At 35.9% G+C, this 22,417-nt stretch overlaps 1 protein-coding gene across 6 annotated transcripts in view; it reads right to left on the reverse strand.

The window, feature by feature from the left end:
• LOC104893661 (ATP-dependent DNA helicase SRS2-like protein At4g25120) overlaps positions 1 to 22,060 on the reverse strand; it is a 38,530-nt gene extending 16,470 nt beyond the window's left edge. For 2 of the 6 annotated variants that reach the window (XR_007270337.2, XR_007270336.2), the window contains exons 1-24: positions 21,769 to 22,058; positions 20,467 to 21,151; positions 19,317 to 19,358; positions 19,033 to 19,196; positions 18,527 to 18,716; positions 16,726 to 16,782; positions 16,505 to 16,610; positions 16,291 to 16,424; positions 16,002 to 16,076; positions 15,746 to 15,871; positions 15,511 to 15,642; positions 15,332 to 15,415; positions 14,515 to 14,628; positions 14,262 to 14,362; positions 14,104 to 14,170; positions 13,785 to 13,835; positions 10,910 to 10,987; positions 10,588 to 10,797; positions 10,343 to 10,381; positions 7,946 to 8,017; positions 7,753 to 7,839; positions 7,617 to 7,673; positions 3,348 to 3,520; positions 3,136 to 3,229 (exon numbers count right to left, since the gene is read on the reverse strand). Coding sequence is in view for 4 of the 6 variants with exons in the window: in XM_010679792.4 (XP_010678094.1) it covers positions 3,136 to 3,229; positions 3,348 to 3,520; positions 7,617 to 7,673; positions 7,753 to 7,839; positions 7,946 to 8,017; positions 10,343 to 10,381; positions 10,588 to 10,797; positions 10,910 to 10,987; positions 13,785 to 13,835; positions 14,104 to 14,170; positions 14,262 to 14,362; positions 14,515 to 14,628; positions 15,332 to 15,415; positions 15,511 to 15,642; positions 15,746 to 15,871; positions 16,002 to 16,076; positions 16,291 to 16,424; positions 16,505 to 16,610; positions 16,726 to 16,782; positions 18,527 to 18,716; positions 19,033 to 19,196; positions 19,317 to 19,358; positions 20,467 to 21,151; positions 21,769 to 21,929 (3,099 nt within the window). In the remaining 2 variants the exon portion in view is untranslated. Of the gene's footprint in view, positions 1 to 3,135; positions 3,230 to 3,347; positions 3,521 to 7,616; positions 7,674 to 7,752; positions 7,840 to 7,945; positions 8,018 to 10,342; positions 10,382 to 10,587; positions 10,798 to 10,909; positions 10,988 to 13,784; positions 13,836 to 14,103; positions 14,171 to 14,261; positions 14,363 to 14,514; positions 14,629 to 15,331; positions 15,416 to 15,510; positions 15,643 to 15,745; positions 15,872 to 16,001; positions 16,077 to 16,290; positions 16,425 to 16,504; positions 16,611 to 16,725; positions 16,783 to 18,526; positions 18,717 to 19,032; positions 19,208 to 19,316; positions 19,359 to 20,466; positions 21,152 to 21,768 lie in introns of those variants that run through there. The other 4 variants (XM_048637460.2, XM_010679792.4, XM_019249622.3 and 1 more) reach the window with 4 other exon arrangements.
• Positions 22,061 to 22,417: the final 357 nt, after the last annotated feature.

Genomic DNA, 22,417 nt, shown 5'->3' on the forward strand with positions numbered 1-22,417 from the left:
GGGCTTTGTAATCAATGCAAAACCGCCATGACCCATCTTTTTTTTCACTAATAACACGGGACTCGAATATGCACTGGTGGAGGGTTGGATAATACCTGCTAGCAGCATCTCCTTTATAAGCCTTCAATTTCATCCCTCGGGGGTACCTGTAAGGCCTCACGTTGATGGGATTTGTGCCCTGCTTGAGAGTGATCGAATGCTCATGCTGGGGGCATGTTGAAGACCCTCTCATAAGTGCAGAGGAGCTCCTGCATTTCAAGTGGCTAGGTGACTTCCTCCTCCTTATGTTCCATGTCCGTGTTCTCCTCTATCTTTTTCGGCTCCACCAATATGCCCCCCTTCGCCTTTCTCAAGGTGTGAACCATGGCCTTGGAGGGATATTCCTGAGCTTCAAAGGGAGGGGTCCCCTTAGCCCCTGCAAGGTGATCACCTCCGAACCCACTTGGAATCTCAGAGAGTCCGAGTCTTCCAATTTGTCGACATTGTTCCATGTTTTTCGAGCCATTGTATCCCGAGGTCCGAATTCCCCAAAGGAAGAGGAAAGAAGTCCTCCAACACATCATACCTTGGAGATGAAGCCACAACTTCTTACACTCTCCTTCGCCTTGTAATGTTTCCCCCGTACCCAAGGATACCTCGAAAGCCTTAGTGGGTGTGATTGGGAGGTTCAGTCTTGCTATGAGCTCAGTGGACACAAAATTGTGAGTGGCACGGGGTCCACCATAACCACCACTGATACGCCTTCAACGCTTCCCTTTATCTTCAATGTTTTTGGGATGGTGATGCCCATCACACAATACAACAACACCTCTGTGTGGACCGTTGTGTCCTGAACCGTATCATCAGCGCCTGGGTTTTCGAAGGAATCTGGGTCCGAGTCGTCCTCCTCTTGTGTCAATATGACACTCAACTCCTTCTGTCTGCAACGGTGGCCTAGGGCCCATTTCTCGTCACACTTGAAACAGAGACCTTTCTCTCTCCTGAGTTGGTGCTCTTTCTCACTCAGCCTTATTACCTCTCCTGTTGGTCTATTGGAAGTTGCTAGAGTGTTGGATTAGTGGATTGAAAGGAGCTCGTGTGGGAGATTGAGTATTGTCTTTGTGGGTTGTGGGCTTATATGTGTTTTGGGTGAATCTGGTGGGCTGGGAATTTAGTGAAGCTGGGTGTTGTGTTTGGTTACGACTTGGGGTGGGGTTTGAATATTGGGATGATCCAAAAATGGAAAAGGTATTAGGCTCTAGTCTTCGATGGTTGGTGGGCCCAGGCTTGTGTTCGATTTTCAAAGCTAGAGCCATGCCTTGGTACAAATTCCTTAGGCCCAAGACCCTCAGTTCCGCCTTAATACCTTTGGTTAGCGCATTTATGAATTACCCTTTGGCAACTTCTTCAGGTATATTCTCCACTGGGGCTAAGAGCTCTATGAATCTCCGGCGATACTCCGCTACTCCGATTCCCTTCGCCTCCCGGAATTCCAGCCACTGCTCATGCAATGACCCTCTGAATGTTGTTCGGAATGATATGAGGAGTAACCCTTTGAGTTCCTCCCACCTCCTAATCGGATGCCGACGGTTCTCCTACTAAAACCACAACAGGGCATCGCCATCTAGGGCCACCACCGTTTCTTCGATCTTATCTTCCTCGCTCAACAGATTGAATTGGAAGAACCTTTCCGCCCTCATTATCCATCCATCGGGGTTCTATTCATAGCAGATGGGCAAGTCCAACCTCTTAAACCTCCAACTCTGTACTCCATTTTCGAAGGTAAATCCACCTCCATCGCTAAACGCTCCACGTACTGACCCTCCTTGTAGTAAGGGGTTCTCTTCCTCTCTCTGCCCCTGCGGATTATTCGAGTTCGCCCAGTGTGTCCTCCGACTCAAATTTTGCCAAGTGTCTCGAATAGTGGCGATCATCGCCTCCTGGGTCTCTCGAGATCGCTCAATCCTTCCCTCCAGCGGAATTGAGTTTTGTCCCAACTCCTCCGTGAAGCGTTGAATCATGTCTTCCACTCTCCTTGAGAGGGATTCCAAGGTTTGCTGCAAAGGTTCCGTCACCCTTTGAGGAAGGTTGCGAATTGTTGCTCCAATTGCTCGATCCTGATGGTGTTTTGTGAAGCCCCCACCATGATGCGAGAGGTTCAGATTCCGGTAAGTAGTCGACGAAAAACCTTGCTCTGATACCAGATTTGCTACGAATTGATTTAAGTATGAGAAATAATGCTGGAAAACAGATTTAGGGAAAGTAGGAAGATAGATTGTATTGAGATTGAGGGTAAATCCCCTTACAATTCTCACATTCGAGAGGTGAGATCTCTCCAAATGTTACTTCTCTTCTGATTTCTGGATACATTTCTCCTGACCTCCTTTCTCTATTTATTACAGGACTCAGCCACTCTAGCCTCTAGCTGTCCTAGAATGGAAATATAGAAAATCTAGCTCACGCGACTATAGCAGAAAATAACCAACTGACACAGATTATTAGGCTGAAATTAGAAAAGACCCTGTTGCCCTTACATGATCTGATTATTCCCTTTTTTACCCTTTGCTTCTTCTCTTGTATGTTATCAGAATGGGTGCCTTGGGTTGATTCCTTGGACCTTATTAAGTCGATTTCTTTCAAATAAACCACCTTATGAACTAAGCCACCTTTTACGATTGTTTTTGTTTTAGGTTGCCACCACTTGACAGATTCCGACCAACCGTCAAAGAAATCGTCAATTTTCACACAGAATATTCCATTTTTTTCATGACATCTGTCATTAATGGTAATCTGGGACAAAAAGAGTCATACAATATCATTATCTAAAAAATGGTGTTTATATGGTGGTTGTTTGGAGAAAGTCGGCAAGGTGGTTAAGCCAAATAATTATGCACCTCCTAAGCAAGATAATATCATAATAAGAGTATTATGAATTATGCCAGTACTATCGATTACTATTCAGAAAATTATTTAGAATTCCAACCGTCCCCAAATTTCCTTAACTATTCATCCAAGAATGATAAATAACGCTTTCTTTCCCAAACTCAAAGTTGTTTATACCACATTAATTTTTTCATTTGTTTCATAAGTGCTATAGTTTCATTTTTCCCCCAAAATATAATGCTACTAAAATCATTTCTTGTTCCGAAACATCACCTTGGCAAGTAGCCTCCTCGGGGCTTGAAAAGCCTTTTTCTTGGCCCATTGATGAAATAAACGTGAAACCAATCCTCGGTCATCCACATTGAACCTGTAACAAATTTATATTAGAATAGCTTACAAAGGGAAAATGTTACACATCAGCTCTTCCACTATAAAGAAAACAATTATCACTGCTACACGAAGATAAAAGAGCCATGAGATATTACTTTTTCAAGAAACTATTTCCACCAGGAAATGCTTCTATATTTCTCAACTCTTCTGATGCTTCATCTCCTCCACAGCTAGGAGAATTATTTTCCAATACAGCTTCTCCAAGCTCCATAGATTCAGATTGGACTTTGACAGGTAATACTTTGTTCACATTCAGATTCAAGTCAGCCTGCAAAACACAAACATAGCAGCAGCTTCAGAAAAAATTTGCAACTACTTCAATAAAAAAAATTGCTCCATACACCAGCAGTGAAATAAAATTCTAAAGGCTAAATCTTCAAACGTGACATGGACATCTTCCTATATTTCACACTTATTTCACACTTTGACAAAGAAGAGGAAAATATATAAACAATGTGTTACTAACTAAGCCTAATAAACCACAACCAGGCTTCCCTAGAAGTTCAGAAATTGAAGACATACATCTCTCATTTTGAGGTTGACCTAATTAATCTTTGTACTCCGCAAAATAATATCAAAGTTTCTGTGTTGCTCTCCTCTACCTTTGGGCCTTCCTCTCCTGACACAAAAAAGCTGACAAGAGAATTTCCTTGTTCGGCCTTATCACAACTGTATGTGGAGGTAAAGGTTTGAAGAATCAGAAGTCTCACAGCAGCTAGAACTCTGTGATGACTGTGAAGAGAACTTCCTTCATTCAACATGCTGCATTGGACTCCCAGTTCTCTAGTTATATTGTTTTCTCACTAATGGTCCCTTTCTTATCAACTATCCATTGAAAAGGTAGTATTTATGATCATTTTATCGTTGTAGCATACTGTAACTGATTAACTAGGTTTGTAAGGTAAATTGGACGACATACTTTCTCTATAAAACGCCACTAGCACATATTTAAGCCAATCAGGCATTCCCAAGTAATATAGCAGCAGACTCCACTTTCATTATCATATATATATGGTTTCCTTAGGTTCTTTTTTCCCTAAACTAGTTGTATTTGAGTGCAAATTGACATATCTAGCCTATTTTTCGTACCCAGATCCATATTAGAAAATATCAAATGCAGTTTATCCTCCTAAATGTTATCTTCCATTAATATGCTTAGAGAGAACATTAAGTATTGATGATATGTAAAAAACGTTTGAGATTTGCCGCTCTTGGGTTCTTTATGGATTAATTCTCTCTTTAATTTCTAATAAGAGCATGTTTGATTCAAGACATGGAATGGAAAGAAATGGAATCAAATAGAGGAGTGGAATGTTAACAAAACTTGTTACCTTTATTCGGTGTTTGGTCCAAACCTTGGAATGGAAAGGGAACGGCAACCATTACCACCAACAAATGGATTTTGTTACTTGAGAGAGAAAAAGAAGGTAACAAATAAGGGAGTCCATTATCGCCAACTAATGGTAATGGATTGAGAAGGGGTTGACCGTTGAACCAAACAAGTTGAAAGGGAGTAGGAATTTGAATTCGTTTCATAGAGCCCAAAAATGTTGAATCAAACTTGTTCTAATTGTGTTTTACTGGGAGTATTTTGCTCGTGATCAAATATTTATTCAACTTCAAAATATTTTGCTTTTTTTGTACTTCACACAAACCATTAAATCTCAGAAGCAGTGACTTGCTTTGCTCAATAAGTTCTACAGAATATTGAAAGTTTCTCTATAGATCACCTTTTCTCGATAAAGCATAACATACAACTGTGATGCCACATGCAAGCTAAAACAAAAGTAAAGATACTTTATGTGGTTTAGCAAATTTCAAAAAAAAGTGTGATACAAGTTTATGACTGCTTTAAGGTGTCATGGGACAATGCAGATTCTAACGTGCATCAATTCATAACAAAGACTATTTTAGACAACACACTTTCAGCTTGTAGATTCTTCAACTCATATCACAAAAGAAGACAAACTTTCTAGCTCATGGATCTATAAGAAACCAATGGTCTCTTAAGTCTTGACCAAAATATACTACTTTTATCTGAAGCTTTCACTTAAACAGTGTCTCTAGAAGTTATATAATAACATTGGAAGAGTTACCGTGTGACCTATTCATACAATTTAATCATAATATTTTATCCATTTGGCGTTAGCAAATTCATTAGAGAAAAGGGTTGCGGAAATAATCCTCATATTACAAGAAATTTCTCTTATATGTATTGTGGCCTTCACCTTGACTACAAAAGGTTGTTTTAAGGATACAAACCCCACATTTGTTTCATAGGTATCCTCATGGATGAATATTGTTGCAGCTATTGGTGATTGTAATTTGTCCCTATAAATTAGTGTCTCTCACGATGTTGAGCCGATTAATGATTTAGTTTTATTAATTTATTCTAGTATAAATATAATCTTTTTTTTTAAGATGATACATGGTAATCTCTTATCCTTAAAATGTAATCCTTTTGAAATTTGGCCCACAAGGAGAAAAATAGTTACAATTTAGGACACATGGATAGCATATTGGTCAAAAAGGACTACTACAAAGTGTTCTTACATTCTCAAATAAGGATTATTCTCACGGGAACACACACACATACATGATAATCTTTTTTCCTGAAAGTATATATATATATATATAGAGAGAGAGAGAGAAGTGAGTTCATATGAGAATGCATACTTATATGAGAAATGAGAATGAATTTTACACGTTGTAACTCTTATGAATAAATGATGTAACTCTAATGAAAAAGTGATGTAACTCCAAAAACAATATATTTGAAAAAAAAAAATTCAAAAAAAATAAATTTATTTTTGAATTCAAAATTTTTTAGAGGGATATAACTCTAATGAATAAGTGTTGTAACTCTCAACCAATCATGTGGTTGAGATTCATTCTCATTTCTCATGTAAGGAGCATTCTCATGTGATCTTGCCTCTATATATATACATATATATATGTGTGTGTGTGTGTGTGTGTGTGTGTAAAGTAATATTTTGGCTACTAACTTGATGTTCTCCTACCCTTATGCAAAGTGTGACGGTAACAAGCCTTCATGTACTATCCAAAGACGGATATTGTTGTGAGTCAAACCTTACTAATCTAGGATAAGAAAAGTCAAACAATTACATTGGTGTTATTGTTCCTTTCCAGAAAATTAATATTGTACAAGACTTCTTCCTACGTAATATTTCTTGCCTCTTTAATTTCATGCCCAAAAGCTATGTTACTCCGACACGGATACGGGTGTCATATCCAAGTAGGGATCGGAGGATCCGACACCCTACTCCAAAATTTTGGCTGATACGGCGACAAGGTCAATAAAGTGTCTTGACCAACATTCTAGATACGTCTATCATTGAAAGTGTCGGAAATAATTTTCCGATACTTTATTTTGATGAAAAAATAATTTTAAAATTATCTCTTTTTCAAAATTAATATAAATTTAATTTTATTAAACATTCACAGTACGTATATATAGTATACATAAAGTGAAAAAAAAAAGAGTGAATTTTTAAAAAGGAGAAGAAAGAATGAGGAAGAGAAGTCGCGTGGGAGATGCAGTAGTTCGGAAAGATTTTTTTTTTAAAGAAAAAGAACTCATAAATCATCAGCATTTACTAATTTAAAATATATAGAAGTAAAGTTGACTGTTTAGTTCACTGCTTTACAGCTCATGTACCTTCATTTATTTATTTTTTGTTGCACACAAGTCCCAAGTACTAAAGCACTACACTAGTACACTATTCATCTTCCCCATCACGCGCATATCTTCTCTCTCTTTTCTCCCTCTCTGGTTCTTCTTTTAATCAGTAATGGCAGAAATTTTCCGGCGAGTTTTTACGGCAAATTTCAACTCAACTCGACCGTTGTGACCGACACTTTTCTGATACGCGTATCGACACCCATTTCCAGGCGGGCCACGCACCGTATCGAGTCAACACGCGACACGCGAGGTAGAACAGGGTGTCGGAGTAACGTAGCCCAAAAGTACTCCACTTTATTCGAATTATAGGGTTTAGCTTGGATCATGTGTCATGATTTGAATTTTAAGAAAAAATAAGAATTCTATAGGAAGCAGTAAAGCATATGGGTAAAAACTTTAAAGTTCGTTTGTAAGTGGACAGTTTTATTGTAACATCAAAAACAAAATGCTAGTTGCAACAAATGAAAATTTAAAACACAGCAAAGTGTCAGAAAACGGAACTTTCAGATTCTTTCAGCCCTCATAGTAAAGGAATATATATACCTTGTCTGTCCTCAACACATATAAGGCACCAGAGATGCTAGATATTTAAGTAGTTAACAGTACAATAGTAAAATTGCACTCTTATGTGCTCCAAGCAAGGAAATAATTATCATCTCACCTGAACTTCCAGTAGATGTGCTGGAATTTCTTGAAGAAAACGAGAAGGATGAAGTACCTGAAGTCAAAAATTAGTGTCATCAAACTCTAAACTGAATGTACTCCAAAGCAAGAATGTACTTTATTTCAAAAATAACCTGCCAGTTTGAGTCCATGGTCACATACAAAATGAAAAGCTTTTTTCGAGCCCGAGTCATTGCAACATACAATAGACGTCTTTCTTCCTGTATCCATATTGAAACAGAACCTTAGAATATAGAGTTCTATAGTTAACAGAATTTCATGGTAAAAAACGTGCCAAAAAGCTTCGCAGTTTGGAAAAGTGCCTACCTCAAGAGAGTTTCCATGTTCCTTAGTAATACCATTATGCTCATGTAACAATGGAATCTCAGAATCATTTGCCTGGAATGCAGAAAAATATAGCCAACATCAGGGGCTTCTCAAAATAAAAGCACACCGAGGAAAGGACAAAAGAAAAATTACATTTTACAAGAAAAAGAATATAAGAGTCGTTACAACATTAAGTGAATATGTGAGCCAAATCATCAATTGAAAGCAAGGCCAAAGACCAAATTGCAACGCCAAGTATGTTAAGAACTTCTCAGTTTACAGAGTAAAATAACATTAGCTAATTATCACTGCATAAATATACGTGGTAAAGCTTCTTTGCCTCTGGACTTTATCTCAATTCAGTTCAGTCCTTTACGAGATAGATGATATCATTTTAACAAAAGATTTATCTTTTAGTGAATTAGAATGCTCATTCATATCCTTTGCTGTCGTCTAGTAGACCGTAAAGTTCTTCAAGTAATATTTGGTCATGGGAGTATAAGCAACTGCGTCATTGAACAGAGAAAGATTAGATTTGTGGGACTGGAAAACAAAACCCTCCACCAAATGACCACCCGTAATTTGCAAACTTAATTTTGAAGTCTTCAACAAAAAAATAAATGATGTATACTTCTAACAAGTATTACCAAGAATTTCAAAAAGGTTTCTTTTGAAGATTAAAAAAACTTTATTAATAGAATGTGTGAAATCATGCTAGAATGTGTAATCTGAAACATAAAGTTAGGCCAATGGTACTTACTGGATGCCAAAGACCACAATGAAACTAAAAACTCTGCAAAATCCAATGATGCCTCCAGGCTATTAGCCATCTAATTAGAGATTCAGTCGTTACGCTACGACAAAACTACCCTAATCACATAAGCACACTCCTCTACAGTACCTTCAGTCATATGCTCCACCATAAACAATCCATTTTCAAGCTGAAAAACCTACTCCATAACACACAATACAAACTTTATGGGACAACGCTGTGCCACTGCACCCACAAGTTACCAAAATAATTTTCTTATCCAGAACTACTGTTAACACTAAAGCTTTTACCCTCATGGGACCTTTCAGCTTCCAAAATGAATTCACTGTGAGATTGTGTATTCTGCAAGTGTCTCTAGAAGGATTTATATTCTACTTTAAAAAATTCACTTTCCTAAAGCCACAATTTCTGTTCATAACTAAATAGCAGAGAGTCTAAAAATAAAGAACAAGGCACCAAAGCTGCGGGGAATGCTTCTAGACTAAATGTACCCAATAGACCGCATAGGGATACAAACATCCTCCATCCCACCCTCATGAACTCTAAACTTATCTGGTATCTTTGATGAAGGACGGACCCTCATAATTGAATTAAACATCTAAGCTACACCTTACAACTTCTGACAGAGATACACACGATGAAGATTTGTATGCAAAGAAGAACTAAATAGATTTGGTTGGACAAAAACATTAAGAAAAAAACTTCCGTCAACCAGTCCTCTTACAGACCTTTTCAATAATAAATATCAGTGAATGACTTGGAGCAATTACCACCTAAGACATCAACTAGGATTCAACCACCTACTACAGAAGCAAATCAAGTAAAAATAAATGTAAGCAAGGAGCAAAGATAACCCATGTAGTCCCAATTAAGCCATTTAAAGTTTTAGAACAAGAACCTTCTCGAAGTATAAGATGATTGAAATGATAAATTATAGATTCATAATTACTTAACTAAGTGTAGACATTGATTTAATAATTATTTGAAATTTAAAGATTAGAAGAATAAGAGGAAATACAAAACAAAAGAGCAAAAAGGAAACTGTAAAGTAGGGTTGTGCATATCTTGACAAGAGAGAGGCAATAAGGCCGAGAATTAGAGACCAAAGAATGATAATACAATTCAAAACTAATCAGTGGGCAACAAAGTAATTACTAATCATATAATTACTTTACTAAGTGTAGACATTGATTTAATAATTATTTGAAATTTAAAGATTAGAAGAATAAGAGGAAATACAAAAGAACAAAAAGGAAACTGTAAAGTAGGGTTGTGCATATCTTGACAAGAGAGAGGCAATAAGGCCGAGAATTAGAGACCAAATAATGATAATACAATTCAAAACAATCAGTGGGCAACAAAGTAATTACTAATCATATCCAAATTATGAGAGTACAGCTGGCAAGTAGTTCATTTGTGCTACTTCAGTGACCAATTTGAATTACAAATAGACTTCAACTCAGCCACAAGTGAATCAACAAAAACATTGATAACTTCTTTAACAGTAATTTTAAACTGCAAGGGGTAACTAAATTCATAATTTACTAATCTACATTCTTTTTAATGGAGACATATGCCACCACTCTCTTTAAAGGAACCGCACGAAACTGTACATTATAACTTACCTTAACTATGAAAACAATGTCCCATTCCAAGCCTTTTGACTGCAAGTCAGACAAAAGAAAGGCAATTTTTAAGTTTCAAATTCCAAAAGCAGAAAACCAACATGGAATTAAACAAAAAATATAATTGGTGAAATGCACAAAATGGAAACTACTGATTCATAATTATACATCCCTAATCACCAGGAGCACCTGTGAAAGATAAAGAGACATCGTGCTTTTCACATCTATTAAAACATAGGAGGGACCTGATGAATCGTAGTCAGTGTAACAGAATCTTGATTATTTTGTCTCCTTGAGCGAAAATTTTCCTTCTCTCTTTCAGAAATATAGTCCACAAAAGCCTGAAGTCCGTGGATGCACCCTTTGTTTTCTGCGATTCCATCAATTACAGCTTGCCTAGGAACGAACTTTGAAGACAAAAACTCAGTTACATCATCTAGTAAGTATTCAAGCACCTGAAAAATAACAAACAATCACCATTGGATAATTAAGAATCTAATTGAATTATCAAAGAGATCTTCTCTTTAAAACACAAAAACAATTGATTCTTATCAAGAACAAACTTACAGATCTGAGATCACTGTCTTCATTGAGTAATTTCCCTCCATCAACATTGATTATTGCGTGTTTTTCAAGAAGATATTTCTGTTACAGCAAAATGACCAAAGCAATGATCAGCTGCTGAAAGTATTTTTCTCATATATTCTATATATAAAAAGGAAAAAGGAAAAGAATTATTAGGTATGCAAGCCCACAAAGTCAAACATGGTTGGTTTCGGTTTTTGGTCTAGGTGAGGCTTGTAGGCATAGCAAGAAAAGACGAGCAAATCAGAGTGTCCCACATGTATAAGCGGATGCACAAGACTGGTTAAGGGAGGCAAATAGCCTAGAGCATCCATGACGCATAAATATGCATCTAGCTGCTCTAACCTAACCAATCCAAAGTATTTAATAACTTTATTTAATTATTGGGTATGATTATGATTGAGACTTAAGATGGCGATTAGAGGGGTAATTAAATCTACTTATACAAAGAAGTACATTGGAGACCCTAAAACAAGCTGATTTCTGAAAACAGTTTTTGCATGGTTTTAGGAATGATTAGTGGGTAAGCACTTTTTGATCAAATTTTGGCCTCCTTGCTTTACCAAGTAGCTTATTCGTTTTTTTCAGGGCTCTCTCTTTTAGTTTTGGGCAGCAGCTTTTTCTTGGCCAAATGGAGCATATGAGCATTCATTGGAAAGAGTATCAGGTGCAGAATCGTCCCAATTGGTTTCATAGCCAAAAGGTTCACCAATAAGAAGAAAAGGCTGAAAAATTGGAGAAGGTGTTCAAAAACGGGTAGCAGCTGCTATTCAGTTTTTTTCAATTGTTTTCTTTGTATTTTTTGGTTTCCTATAGGTAGGACAGCTTCACTATGCATGCTTATAAATAGTGGAAGCTAGTAGGCGTAGGTAATCAGATTTTGGGAATGAATTGGAGTGAAAACACTTTTAAGAAAACCTATGCAGCTGAACCTATGAGTTCTTCTATCTTAAAATCTTTGCTTATTTGCACGTATTTCATTGCTATAAATGCTTAGCTACAACGTGGTTGATTGACAAGTTGTTTCACAATACCTAAGTTTGGTGGTACTTTGGATTGTGAAAGTTGGCGGATGTTCTTAAGTTGAACCGGGTAGATCCGATTGTTCCTTGTTTCTTGGACTGAATCACCCAGATTCAGTCCCTAGTATTTGCCAGCTCACCAGTTCAGCTCATCGAAGCTCAATATAGTTGTTATTGTTTGTTATATCTACTCCAACACATCAGCTTATCTAACTACCTCTACCTCCTCTTTTCATTCTGTTATTCTCTCCTCTATGGTAGTTATAGCTAAGATGTATAAATACTCATGTACAGATCATTTGGATGCTTATACAATACTTTTTCTTTCCTCTCTAAATGGAGATTGTTTCTCTCTTATTCTCTCATACTTTGTATAACTGATTAGCTGGATAAAATCATCTATATTAATGATTTCATCATTGTTTCTTTTACTCTCAAGTGCCTATAACTATATGTATCAATCCGCTCCTTGCTCCCTCCAGTGCAGTTTTGACAGTTTGGGGTTTATTGTTTCTTTATCGTGGATTTCGTTATTTTAGTCTTCTTAGGATGCTAGTATATAATTTCCAGTTTAATTGCTATTAGTTTAGAAGAAATATCATCAGTTTCCTTATTGTTGCAAAATTTTAGATCTTGTTAGATGCTAGAGTTGTCGCCTAGTTCAAGTAGGACTGCCATTCCAAACTCTTTATAAAGGGGGTTTGAGATCATAGTGTAGTACGAACAACAACAAAGGTGACAGATTACGAACATTCTTAGGAGACTTGTTGGTGTTCTTGAGAGTGAGAGTTCACAAGGGTGTTGGTACAGTTACCAATATCCGTTGACTGATTAGTAACATTGATGTTTTTTTCCCGTACTTGTTAGTGAGGGGTGTTTACAAACGTATAATGTTTGCCACTGTCTCTAATGTCAAATTTTAGTTTTGTTCATATCTTGTTTATGCTTCTGCTCCTAGCCCTATAACAAGAACTTCCAGAAAGCTTAAATTTTTCCCTGTTAGATCACCATAAGCATTATTTTACAGAATAACATTCATTGCAATTCCCAGTATTGGTAAGTATTCGATTTTACATTCATCTAACATGCTTATGGAGGGCTTTTCAAGCCAATGCTATCCATATACTTCCTCCACTCCAAAATTATTGCAATACTTGACTTTGGCATTGAGATTTAGAAAGGAGTTGGAAGTGGGGGTATTGTGTTAATATTTATGTCAAATTAAGGAGAGAGAATTAGTGTAAGTGGTCCCATGTATAGGTGTATCTTTATTTCCATGTATAGAAGTGTTGCATTAATTAAAGAAATACTAAAAAAGGCAAGTGTTGCAATATTTTTAAAGCGGAGGAAGTACATTTCAAATTTTCCCCAGTGATTGCCAAGAAAAATCACTTTTTTAAGAATGTAACTTCGACTTCATTACATACAAATAAGTTATAAGAGTACTAAAGTATAATAAATCCAAAAGAAAAGTAACATATTTTCTTTTGATGGCCAAAACTAGTAACTTTGACATTCTTATTCTAACAAATAAGGAATTCCAATACTAAAAGAGATATTCGAGTTCTGCTGTTTCAGTTCCCTTTTGTTCCTTCCCTGATAGTTATATGAAACATAATACGAGTTCCAGTTACAAAGGTTAAGAACATAAGCCAAAATTTCACGTGGGTGTATACTCATACTAGCATGAGGACTGCTGCTAAACATAAGACAACTATATTCAGCTCCATCCAATTTCTACATTATCATCATCAAACGATATTTATCACAAAGTGATGCTACTTTAAAGTACGCAGCTACATTTATGAAAAAGTAGCATATGCTATAAAAAGAACCTGAGGGAGGAGATTTGCAACAGACGTCATAACAGATGATATTGATTGTTCCTGCAAATAATGGTCAAACAATCAAGAATGGAGGTTAACTTCTTTCGCTTTCATCATATGTGAAGCTTAGCTACTATAATGCCTGTAAGACAGGTTAATTCTTGTCATGCTAAAAGTTCTTTCTAGAGCTTAGTAGGAATCAGAGTATATATAGAATCAAGACTGAATCAAATAAGAAGTTATTTTGAACAGAATCCAAATTTTCACTTTGCACTGGACACTAGATGGAAAGAACAACTTTCACTCTATATGCTGAAATATATTTTACCCGGTATACAAGTTTTGATATCATATCCAGTGTCGAAAGCACTTTTCGTCCTTGGCTGAGTTGACTTCTGTAAACAGTTACAATTTTCTGTGTCAAATACCATAAAGTGCTATAAAAGACTTGCATACTACAAAATAAAGAGATTGTGAGAATATAACCTCTTGAAGGTACCGGATACTTTTGCAGTGAATATGTCTGATGCAGCTGAAACAAAACTGCACTTCCTTATAGTTGATACTTTATCAATGTGTTCAATTACCTAGGCAAAATTATCAGCACCGATCAAAAACAGGAACCACATGTGTCAATAAGAGAGACAAGATAACCATTAACCGATATTAGAACCAATAATTAAGTGACTGAATCTCTTGAAAATGATATTACCATAAAACAAAGGAACTTGAACATTACCTTCATCTTTTCTTCTTTCTCATATGGCAACAAAGTTTTGAATGCTTGACGAAACGCACCATCATCACACCCAGGCAAAGTGGTCTTAACCATAGCCAAGATTGCTTTTATTACCTGAACAGAAACATATAGTCAACTGAAAGTCTCTGAAATCAATCCCTAGTCACATTATAATACCGCTCATAGCATAGCCAGCATTCAGATATAAGCGACAATTCTCCAGATAAAGATAATTCCTATCATTGATAGGCCAAAGTCTTTTAATAATGCATATTAATGATCCTACATTCCCTAGGCACTGTGACCGAATCCGCAATATGCGAATGGGTACAAAGACGCAATTCAATTACCTAGTTTAAATTAGCACAAAAGTATGTCACTCGCATTTACCAGTTCGCATTTTCGGATCCCAATTCACGTGGGGATTGGCAAAGTCGTAACACTATCCCTAGGTCTCTAGAAAATGGACATAATCAACATATGGAGGTGCTAGATAGAAAATCGATAACCCGTGTCCATACTGGCCTACCCAAGTTGTCTCATGCTGACATGAGTAGCCAAGGGAAATATGATGAGCCCGAGCATCATAGTGCCAGAGTTTCTTCTATATTTCTTTCCATAGTATGGTTTTTATTGTTGCTTGGCGTTACTATTCACGTCAACCTATCTTTTAGGTCTTTGTGGACAAAAGTCTTAACATCCACTTAGGTATCTATCAAACCTGGTTGCTCTGATTCTGGTCTCAAATGTTAGCAATAGAAGAAAATATAACATTACTTTCTAAAAGAACTTCAGTTTGAGATAGAAAATATGGAACCTTTTTTCTGTAGAAGGCAACACCATGAATATTAAAAGGAATTTTTCTATCGCGAAAGTTTGCTTGGAAAATTCTGCCTGAGACCTGTTATAAGATTATAGGCAAAGGCTTTTAACTTCTCAGTAGACAAGGAAGGGGAAGATAAAATAAGTAAAATCTATGGATAGCATAAACTTAACCTGCCTCCTGTAAAGAACTGCAATATTGCCAAAAGAACATTTAGGTTCTGAGGAATTCAGCACAGTTTCCAATATTTTATCAACAACATATGCACACTGTGCACTCTCGGTGCAACACTCTTTCAATGTTATCTGAAACGAAGACAAACCTCAGAAGCCTAACATATACACGAGATGAAAGGCCCTTATGAATAATTGGCCTCATCATATGCATGTCAAAGTAAAGATAAATTACCTTAGAACCAGAAGAATTATCTGTAAGTACTTGTTTCATTTTGCACCGTTTTGCATTATGCTGAATAAGAGAAGCAGCAGCCTCAACAATACAGCGAGTAGACCGGTAGTTTTTCTTTAGCCGTACCTAGATTAGAAGCAATGCACTTGTGTAAGGTCCATCCCATGATGAGTAACACTAATAAATGTATAGTTATTCATACTAATGTTTCGTTGTGAATTCTACATCATACGAATTCCCAGTTGCAAGAACAAACCTCTTTGTAGCTGGGGAAATCTCTACGAAATGAGTCAAATCCAGATATGTCAGCCCCATTAAAACCAAAAATGGCCTGCAGTAAATGACTAAACGAGTCAGTTAAGGTATAATCTGAACAAATAAAGATGTGAAGAAGCATTGGCCCCCGATATTTGCAGCATCATCCTCCTCCGAATCAATTTACACAAAGAACAGACACAGTGTTCTCACAGAAAGAGAAATTCTATTTTTAGTAAGAAAAATCAGCAAGGAGAAATTGAGATAAACTATACAGAAAGTGAGTCAACCTGATCATCGTCACCAACAATAGTTATTTGTCCATGGGATATCAGATGCCTTAAAAGGCTGTACTGCATAGAACTTGTGTCCTGAAACTCATCTACGATGATAGCTTTCCAAATTGCTTGACATTCCTCGAGGACTAAGAAAGGTCAAAAGGAGATATGTTTACAAGGAAATATCTTGTCATGTTCTCTCAGATTTTGTAGAGATGAGACAAACCTTCAGGATATTCAGTAAGCAGCTTAACTGAGCAGCTGATCAAGTCATGATAATCTAGAGCATTACAAGATCTTAATATATCATTGTAATGGCTCAGGACTGAGGCCTGATGCAAAATCAGAACATATTATAAGGAACTTTTACGGGACAGGCATGAGAAAAAGTAAACGGAAAATGATTATGTGAATTGGATTCAGGACACTTTTAAAAGGTAAACCTACTCCAAACTGATCACCCTTCTGACAGCAGTCTTCAGGTGTCTTACCAGACGCTTTAGCCTGCATGAAAAGTCGAAAAAAGGTATAAATGCAGCCAACTGATTACACACAGATCGAAAGAGGAGGACAAAAGGTTATAACTATAAGACACCAATAATTGCTACTCGTAGCATCTCAAAGTAAACTCTTTTTCACTAAAGTCACTTCTCATTTGATACAATTTTCTCCAACTATATGCTAGTGAAGATCTCATAAAGTTGCAGTAAAAGTTACTCAAGGTAGAGCAAATGGTATGCTATTAGGATGAAGATTGGAAAGCCACAAAACTTAAGTGTCTCTTTGCTACCGAAACAGCACAGGTGAAACTTCTCTCTATAAAAATACAGATATAGGTAGCATAAAAGCTGGACAACAATCAAAACAAGTACAATGTACCACAACTTTTAGAAGAAAAAAAACCTCGGATGCAAGGCAATGTTGTTTCAAAATAGTAATATATGTAGATTGTAGAATAGTTAAATAGTTATTCATTTTTTTCCTGATAAAGAAATCGTTTGATCATTCTTAAAAGAATTAAGTATGTGAAAAACCGAATTGTAATATAAAAACATGGTTACTCTTTCATCAATCATATCTTAAGTCCCTTCTTTAAAGATTATTTTTTTGCACATAATACGAAAAGGGGCTTTATTCTTTCTCTTTGTCACACTAAAAAATCGCCTCACGACTCATGTTATAAGAACACTAGTCTTAACTAAGTCTAATTCTCACATCTCTCATCTTCTTTTTCTATAAGGGATACATTCACCTTATATTTATCAAGTCTCTCTTAAAGCTAGTATTTACATTTTACTAACACTCTACTTAGTACAACAAGCTAGTCAAAAAGACATTTAGTAGAATTTACTCTTAAGCAAGGGTGTGATCTTGTGGCACAAAACACAAAAGATGTTCATTTATTCAGCCACCTAACATTAACATGATACCTAACATCTCCAATTTCTCCTTAAAATTATATATGTACTTCTGTCTTACATAGTCTTTATTTCTCTCATGATGAGTAACTCAAATGAATGATCCATGACGTATTAAGCATGATCTGCAAGAAACCTATTATCAGTATCAGTTCAGCCGCATTCTAGGTGAACTATCTTACTTCTTCACGATTTATATACCTTTGAATATAAGGCCTTCTCCAAACTTCTAGCTTTGTGCATAGACTTCTACAATGCGGAGGCTCAGTCATAACTTCCCAATTATTTACACACAGATACAATAAGGGTTCCAATACAATAAATACTTGTATACTAATTAATTAGTCATATATGTCATTATCACTATTCACTTTTAGACTGTTGCAAAATAACATTGAACACTTTGTCTAAGAGGTTCTTATAACTTCTAGAATTTATGCTAACTTTACGAAAACCTTCTATAAATTCATGGAGTTTATGTTTCAAAATGACTAAATACATGTTTACATATGTTCTACCAAATGATGTTTAACAAAGCCAAAATTTATTTATATTATACATAATTGAACTTTTTATCTTCTTATATCTTAGCACTCCAAACATCCAAATTAGAACTAAATGCAGGACAAAGAGAGTAAATTAATGCACGTACACAAAGGGAAAACCTTTCAACTTTAAGGGAAAATCAGAGATATTGTCTAAAATCAATAAATTATAGAAAAATATTTATCTACAGTATTGTTGCATGCATACTATTACAAGCTTTATTGCTTTCAATCTTCACGATCACTAAACATCCGAAGGGGGGAGGAAGTTGACACATTACACACCTTAGTCACAAATTTCTGCCATTTTTGAGACCTCTCCTTGAAATTATTTACATCATCAGAAGACATGGTTGTCTCAGAATTATCACGATTTTGTCTCTCTCTTTTGCTTTCAGTTAAACGAACTGCCTCAATTACAGCTCTTCTTTGTTGACCATGCCCATAAATTAGAAATTCTGATGTGCGGTTCAGCCTACAATGGTTGTTATACGAAAACAAAGGCAACAGAGTTTAAGGAGCCAAGCTAAAGTGAAATGACATACACATAAGACTTGGACAGTTTTGTTCAGTGTAACATATAATCATCAATTCATCACTATGTAAAAATGAGGATCATGAAGATGTTTGCAACAACGATTTTTCACCAGAAAAAATGATTTCTTGTCCTCAGACCTCAAACAATTTGAATCTCTCCAATAAACCACTTAACAAGTCAGCATTACTAAGAATCCAATATACAGTAAAATCCACATAACGAATAGATGTGAACAAACAGATTTTGAACCTACTTATCAGCATGAGCACGACAGAGTTGCAGTGAAAACGAATGGAAGGTGCTGATGGTTAATGCTTTGGCTAATTCCTTTCCAGCTACTGCTCCAACCCGATCTCTCATTTCAGAAGCTGCTGCTGTTGTGAAAGTCATTGCGAGAATGTGGGATGGACCAATGCCCTAAACAAGTTCTCCAAAAACTAAGCAAGCCAAATACTCTTTTTAAACAACCAAATAGTTCTATAAGACTTAGTTTTTTTATAAGTTACAACCATTTAATTATGAAATACAGAGCAATACCTTATTTAGCAGCACCAGAATACGTCCAACCATTGTCGACGTCTGATACATAAGAAGGGGGCTTAGATTAGGAATAGTTTTGGAAGACAAAGCATGCAGCTAACATGGTTGCAAAATAGTGTTCCCCATGTTCCAGAATCACATCACATGTTTGGAGTTTGGACGTTTTAGAAAACTGTTTTTAAAGAAAGAATTCAAAGGAAAATATATAAGGGTATTTTAGATTAATAGGGAAGGGGAAAATAAATTTGACATTATCAGATAGGTGAATACATAAAAACAAGAGAGTCAGATTCTTCCAGCATGGAGAAGAGAAGAGAGATCAAACAAAATTATAATAGATCCTTTAACAAATATGACTTTGACCATTCCCAGAGTGCCAGAAATAATTGTGGATCTATGGATAGCTAATAGCTAGTCATCTAATTCAAAGAGATCATTTTGAAATGATTTCAGCTATTGCATATAGATACGACGGTACATTCATCCCCTGTAAGAGCCAAGTTATAGTTTTACTTATTATGAAAATAAATCCACATTGGACATGTCCAACTGTCACACTTAATTTAGTCCAATGGACCATTAATTAGAATTTGACAGTTTTTTAAAAAAAAAAAAAAACAATGTTTTGATAAATAAAGATTCAAAATTAGCTGACTCTTCTATGATCACTTAATTGTTGTATATAATAACGCAAACATTTCTTTCGTGCAAATTTATATCATCAGAAGTTCCCACACTTCTTTCTTGTAATTATTTCAGATATATAGTAGCCAGTGATAAAAGAATATATAATATACAATGCCTTCTCCATTAACTTTAATTTGCAACACGTTTGCACTATTCATATGTTAACTTTGCCCTTATAATTTTACTAATATATAGAAGCAAGTATGTGAGATAATGTTGATTTATCTCAATATATATTTTTTATTATAAATTTTTGTAATTTGTACTGATAGATAATTCGAGATACCAATGGTCAAATTTGTATGCCGGAAAATCAAAGTATTGTAACTAAAAATGAACAAAGAAAGTATATATATAAAGGGAATATTCAGGTGCAAGGAAGAAACAGTGTTTTAACAATAAAATAACTCCTGAGAATTTAATGTTTTGAAGAATAGAAAGAAACAAGATAGAGAATAACCTTTCCACTTCCTGGACCAGCTACAACCATCAATGGTGTTGAAGCATCAGTAGAAGCAGCTGCCCATTGATCCTCATTTAGTGACTCCAAATACTTCAAATAAGATTCTTTACCTGAGAACACTTTGGCTTGTGTAAGGTCTATTTTCCCCAATAAATATCGTGAAACATCACCTTGAACACCCTGTGGATCTTCAAGCCTGGTCTGAGAAGAGGGCCTTGTATTTCTGTCATTCCCATTATTAGTTTCAATTTTTTGCACAGGGTCCTGACTGCTATCAACTTCCCTCTCGAGTTGACTAACTGTATCTACTTCCCTTTTGAGTTGTTTCACTGAACTCCCATCACACAACAAATCAATTTCTTCTAAAATTGATGAGTCAAAATCTTCATCAAGAACACTAGAAATTGATGAGCATTCACTCGAGTTAAAGCATTCTAATGGATGCACTTGTTTGTTAGTTGGAGTATATAGGTTCTCACCTTTAGAGTTTCCAATTATCTTACTTGTACTTTCACCATCAACAAATCCATCTGTAAACTTACACATTAATGAATATGCTCCAACATATTTATTGTCACTTGGTTCGGATACCCTAGATGCAGATAGAGACCCTGAATTTATCTGCAGATCCTTCAGTGGCACTCTCTCTCCCGAGCAGTTATTACCGAGTTCATTCAGAGTCCTGCAGTAATTCAAAGTTCACACAAATAATACTATCTACTATCAGAGACATAGAGCCACAATTCTCTTTACATTTTTCATTGAAATGCAATACGAAAACACAGCAGTTTGGAGATGCAACGCTACACGGAGTGAAGAAAACCAATTAAAAGAACTATAATACAGTGAGGCCATTTCTCTTGCTTTAGTATAACTACTACTACATGAATAACATGATAATATAGTGTTGTATAACAATTAACAAATAACAGATGTTATATAGAAAACTATTAATGTTGCATAACAAAATGATAAATGTTGTATAAAAAAAAAAACTACTAATCTCGTAATAAAAAGATGGTTTGTTTTTGGCGAACAAATTTATATTCCAGCCAGGGAGGAATTGGGCAAAGCTGAAAACAAAATTTGGCTATTAAACAAATGTCCTATGAGACTATGAATATGTAAAATTCGTCAGTTACTAAAACTTAATCCAATTAAAAGCAACAGCATTTACATGGTGAAAATTGAAAAGCGGCTAGAAAACCTAAAACCGAAATTGTGTATAAAACTGAATTGAAGCAATTGGCGGCAAAAGCGAAAAGCGTAAACGAGGAAATGAGGAGAGATAAAGCTTACGTGATTGGGGGAAGTGGAGGGGTGGAAAAGCGACGCTTTTTGCGAGCAAGAAGGGCCTTTGCAGCTTTGAATCTGAGGGAAATTCGAGCTTTTTGTTCGGGTGTTAGTAAATCCTGTCTTAATGGAGTATGAGGAGAAGCTAATTCGTTTTCTTTGTTCATGCTGATGAAGTTTAGAGTAGAGGAAAGAGTGAGATAGAGAAGGCATCGACGATCGAGGAAAGTGAGCGTTGATTTCTGAATTTTAAACGAAACATAGCGCGGTTAAGAGGAGCGCTGATAAGCGCATACCCGGTATTTGTAAATACCGGGGCAAAGTTATAAATAAATACAACTTTTTCTTTTTCTTTTTTTTGTTTTTTTTTATTGTTTTTTATAATTTTTTTTTTTGGTTTTCACTTACATACATTCATGATCTGATTCACATTATAGTTGATCTGATTCACATTGTAGTTGATCTGATTCATATAATAGTTGATCTGATTTCTCTCCTACATGATCAGAGTTGTCTAAATTGCCATTAAGTCAATTTTTTTTGTCTTTTTCTGGCAAAATTACTAACATTCTGCGGTATGGCACTGTTGGCCCATACCGGTTATGCGCCAATAGTTTCTCCGATTAAGAGAACATGCTTCGGTCCGATGATGCGA

The sequence above is a fragment of the Beta vulgaris genome, chromosome 5, assembly GCF_026745355.1.
Source record: "Beta vulgaris subsp. vulgaris cultivar EL10 chromosome 5, EL10.2, whole genome shotgun sequence".
Classification (NCBI taxonomy): Eukaryota; Viridiplantae; Streptophyta; class Magnoliopsida; order Caryophyllales; family Amaranthaceae; genus Beta; species Beta vulgaris.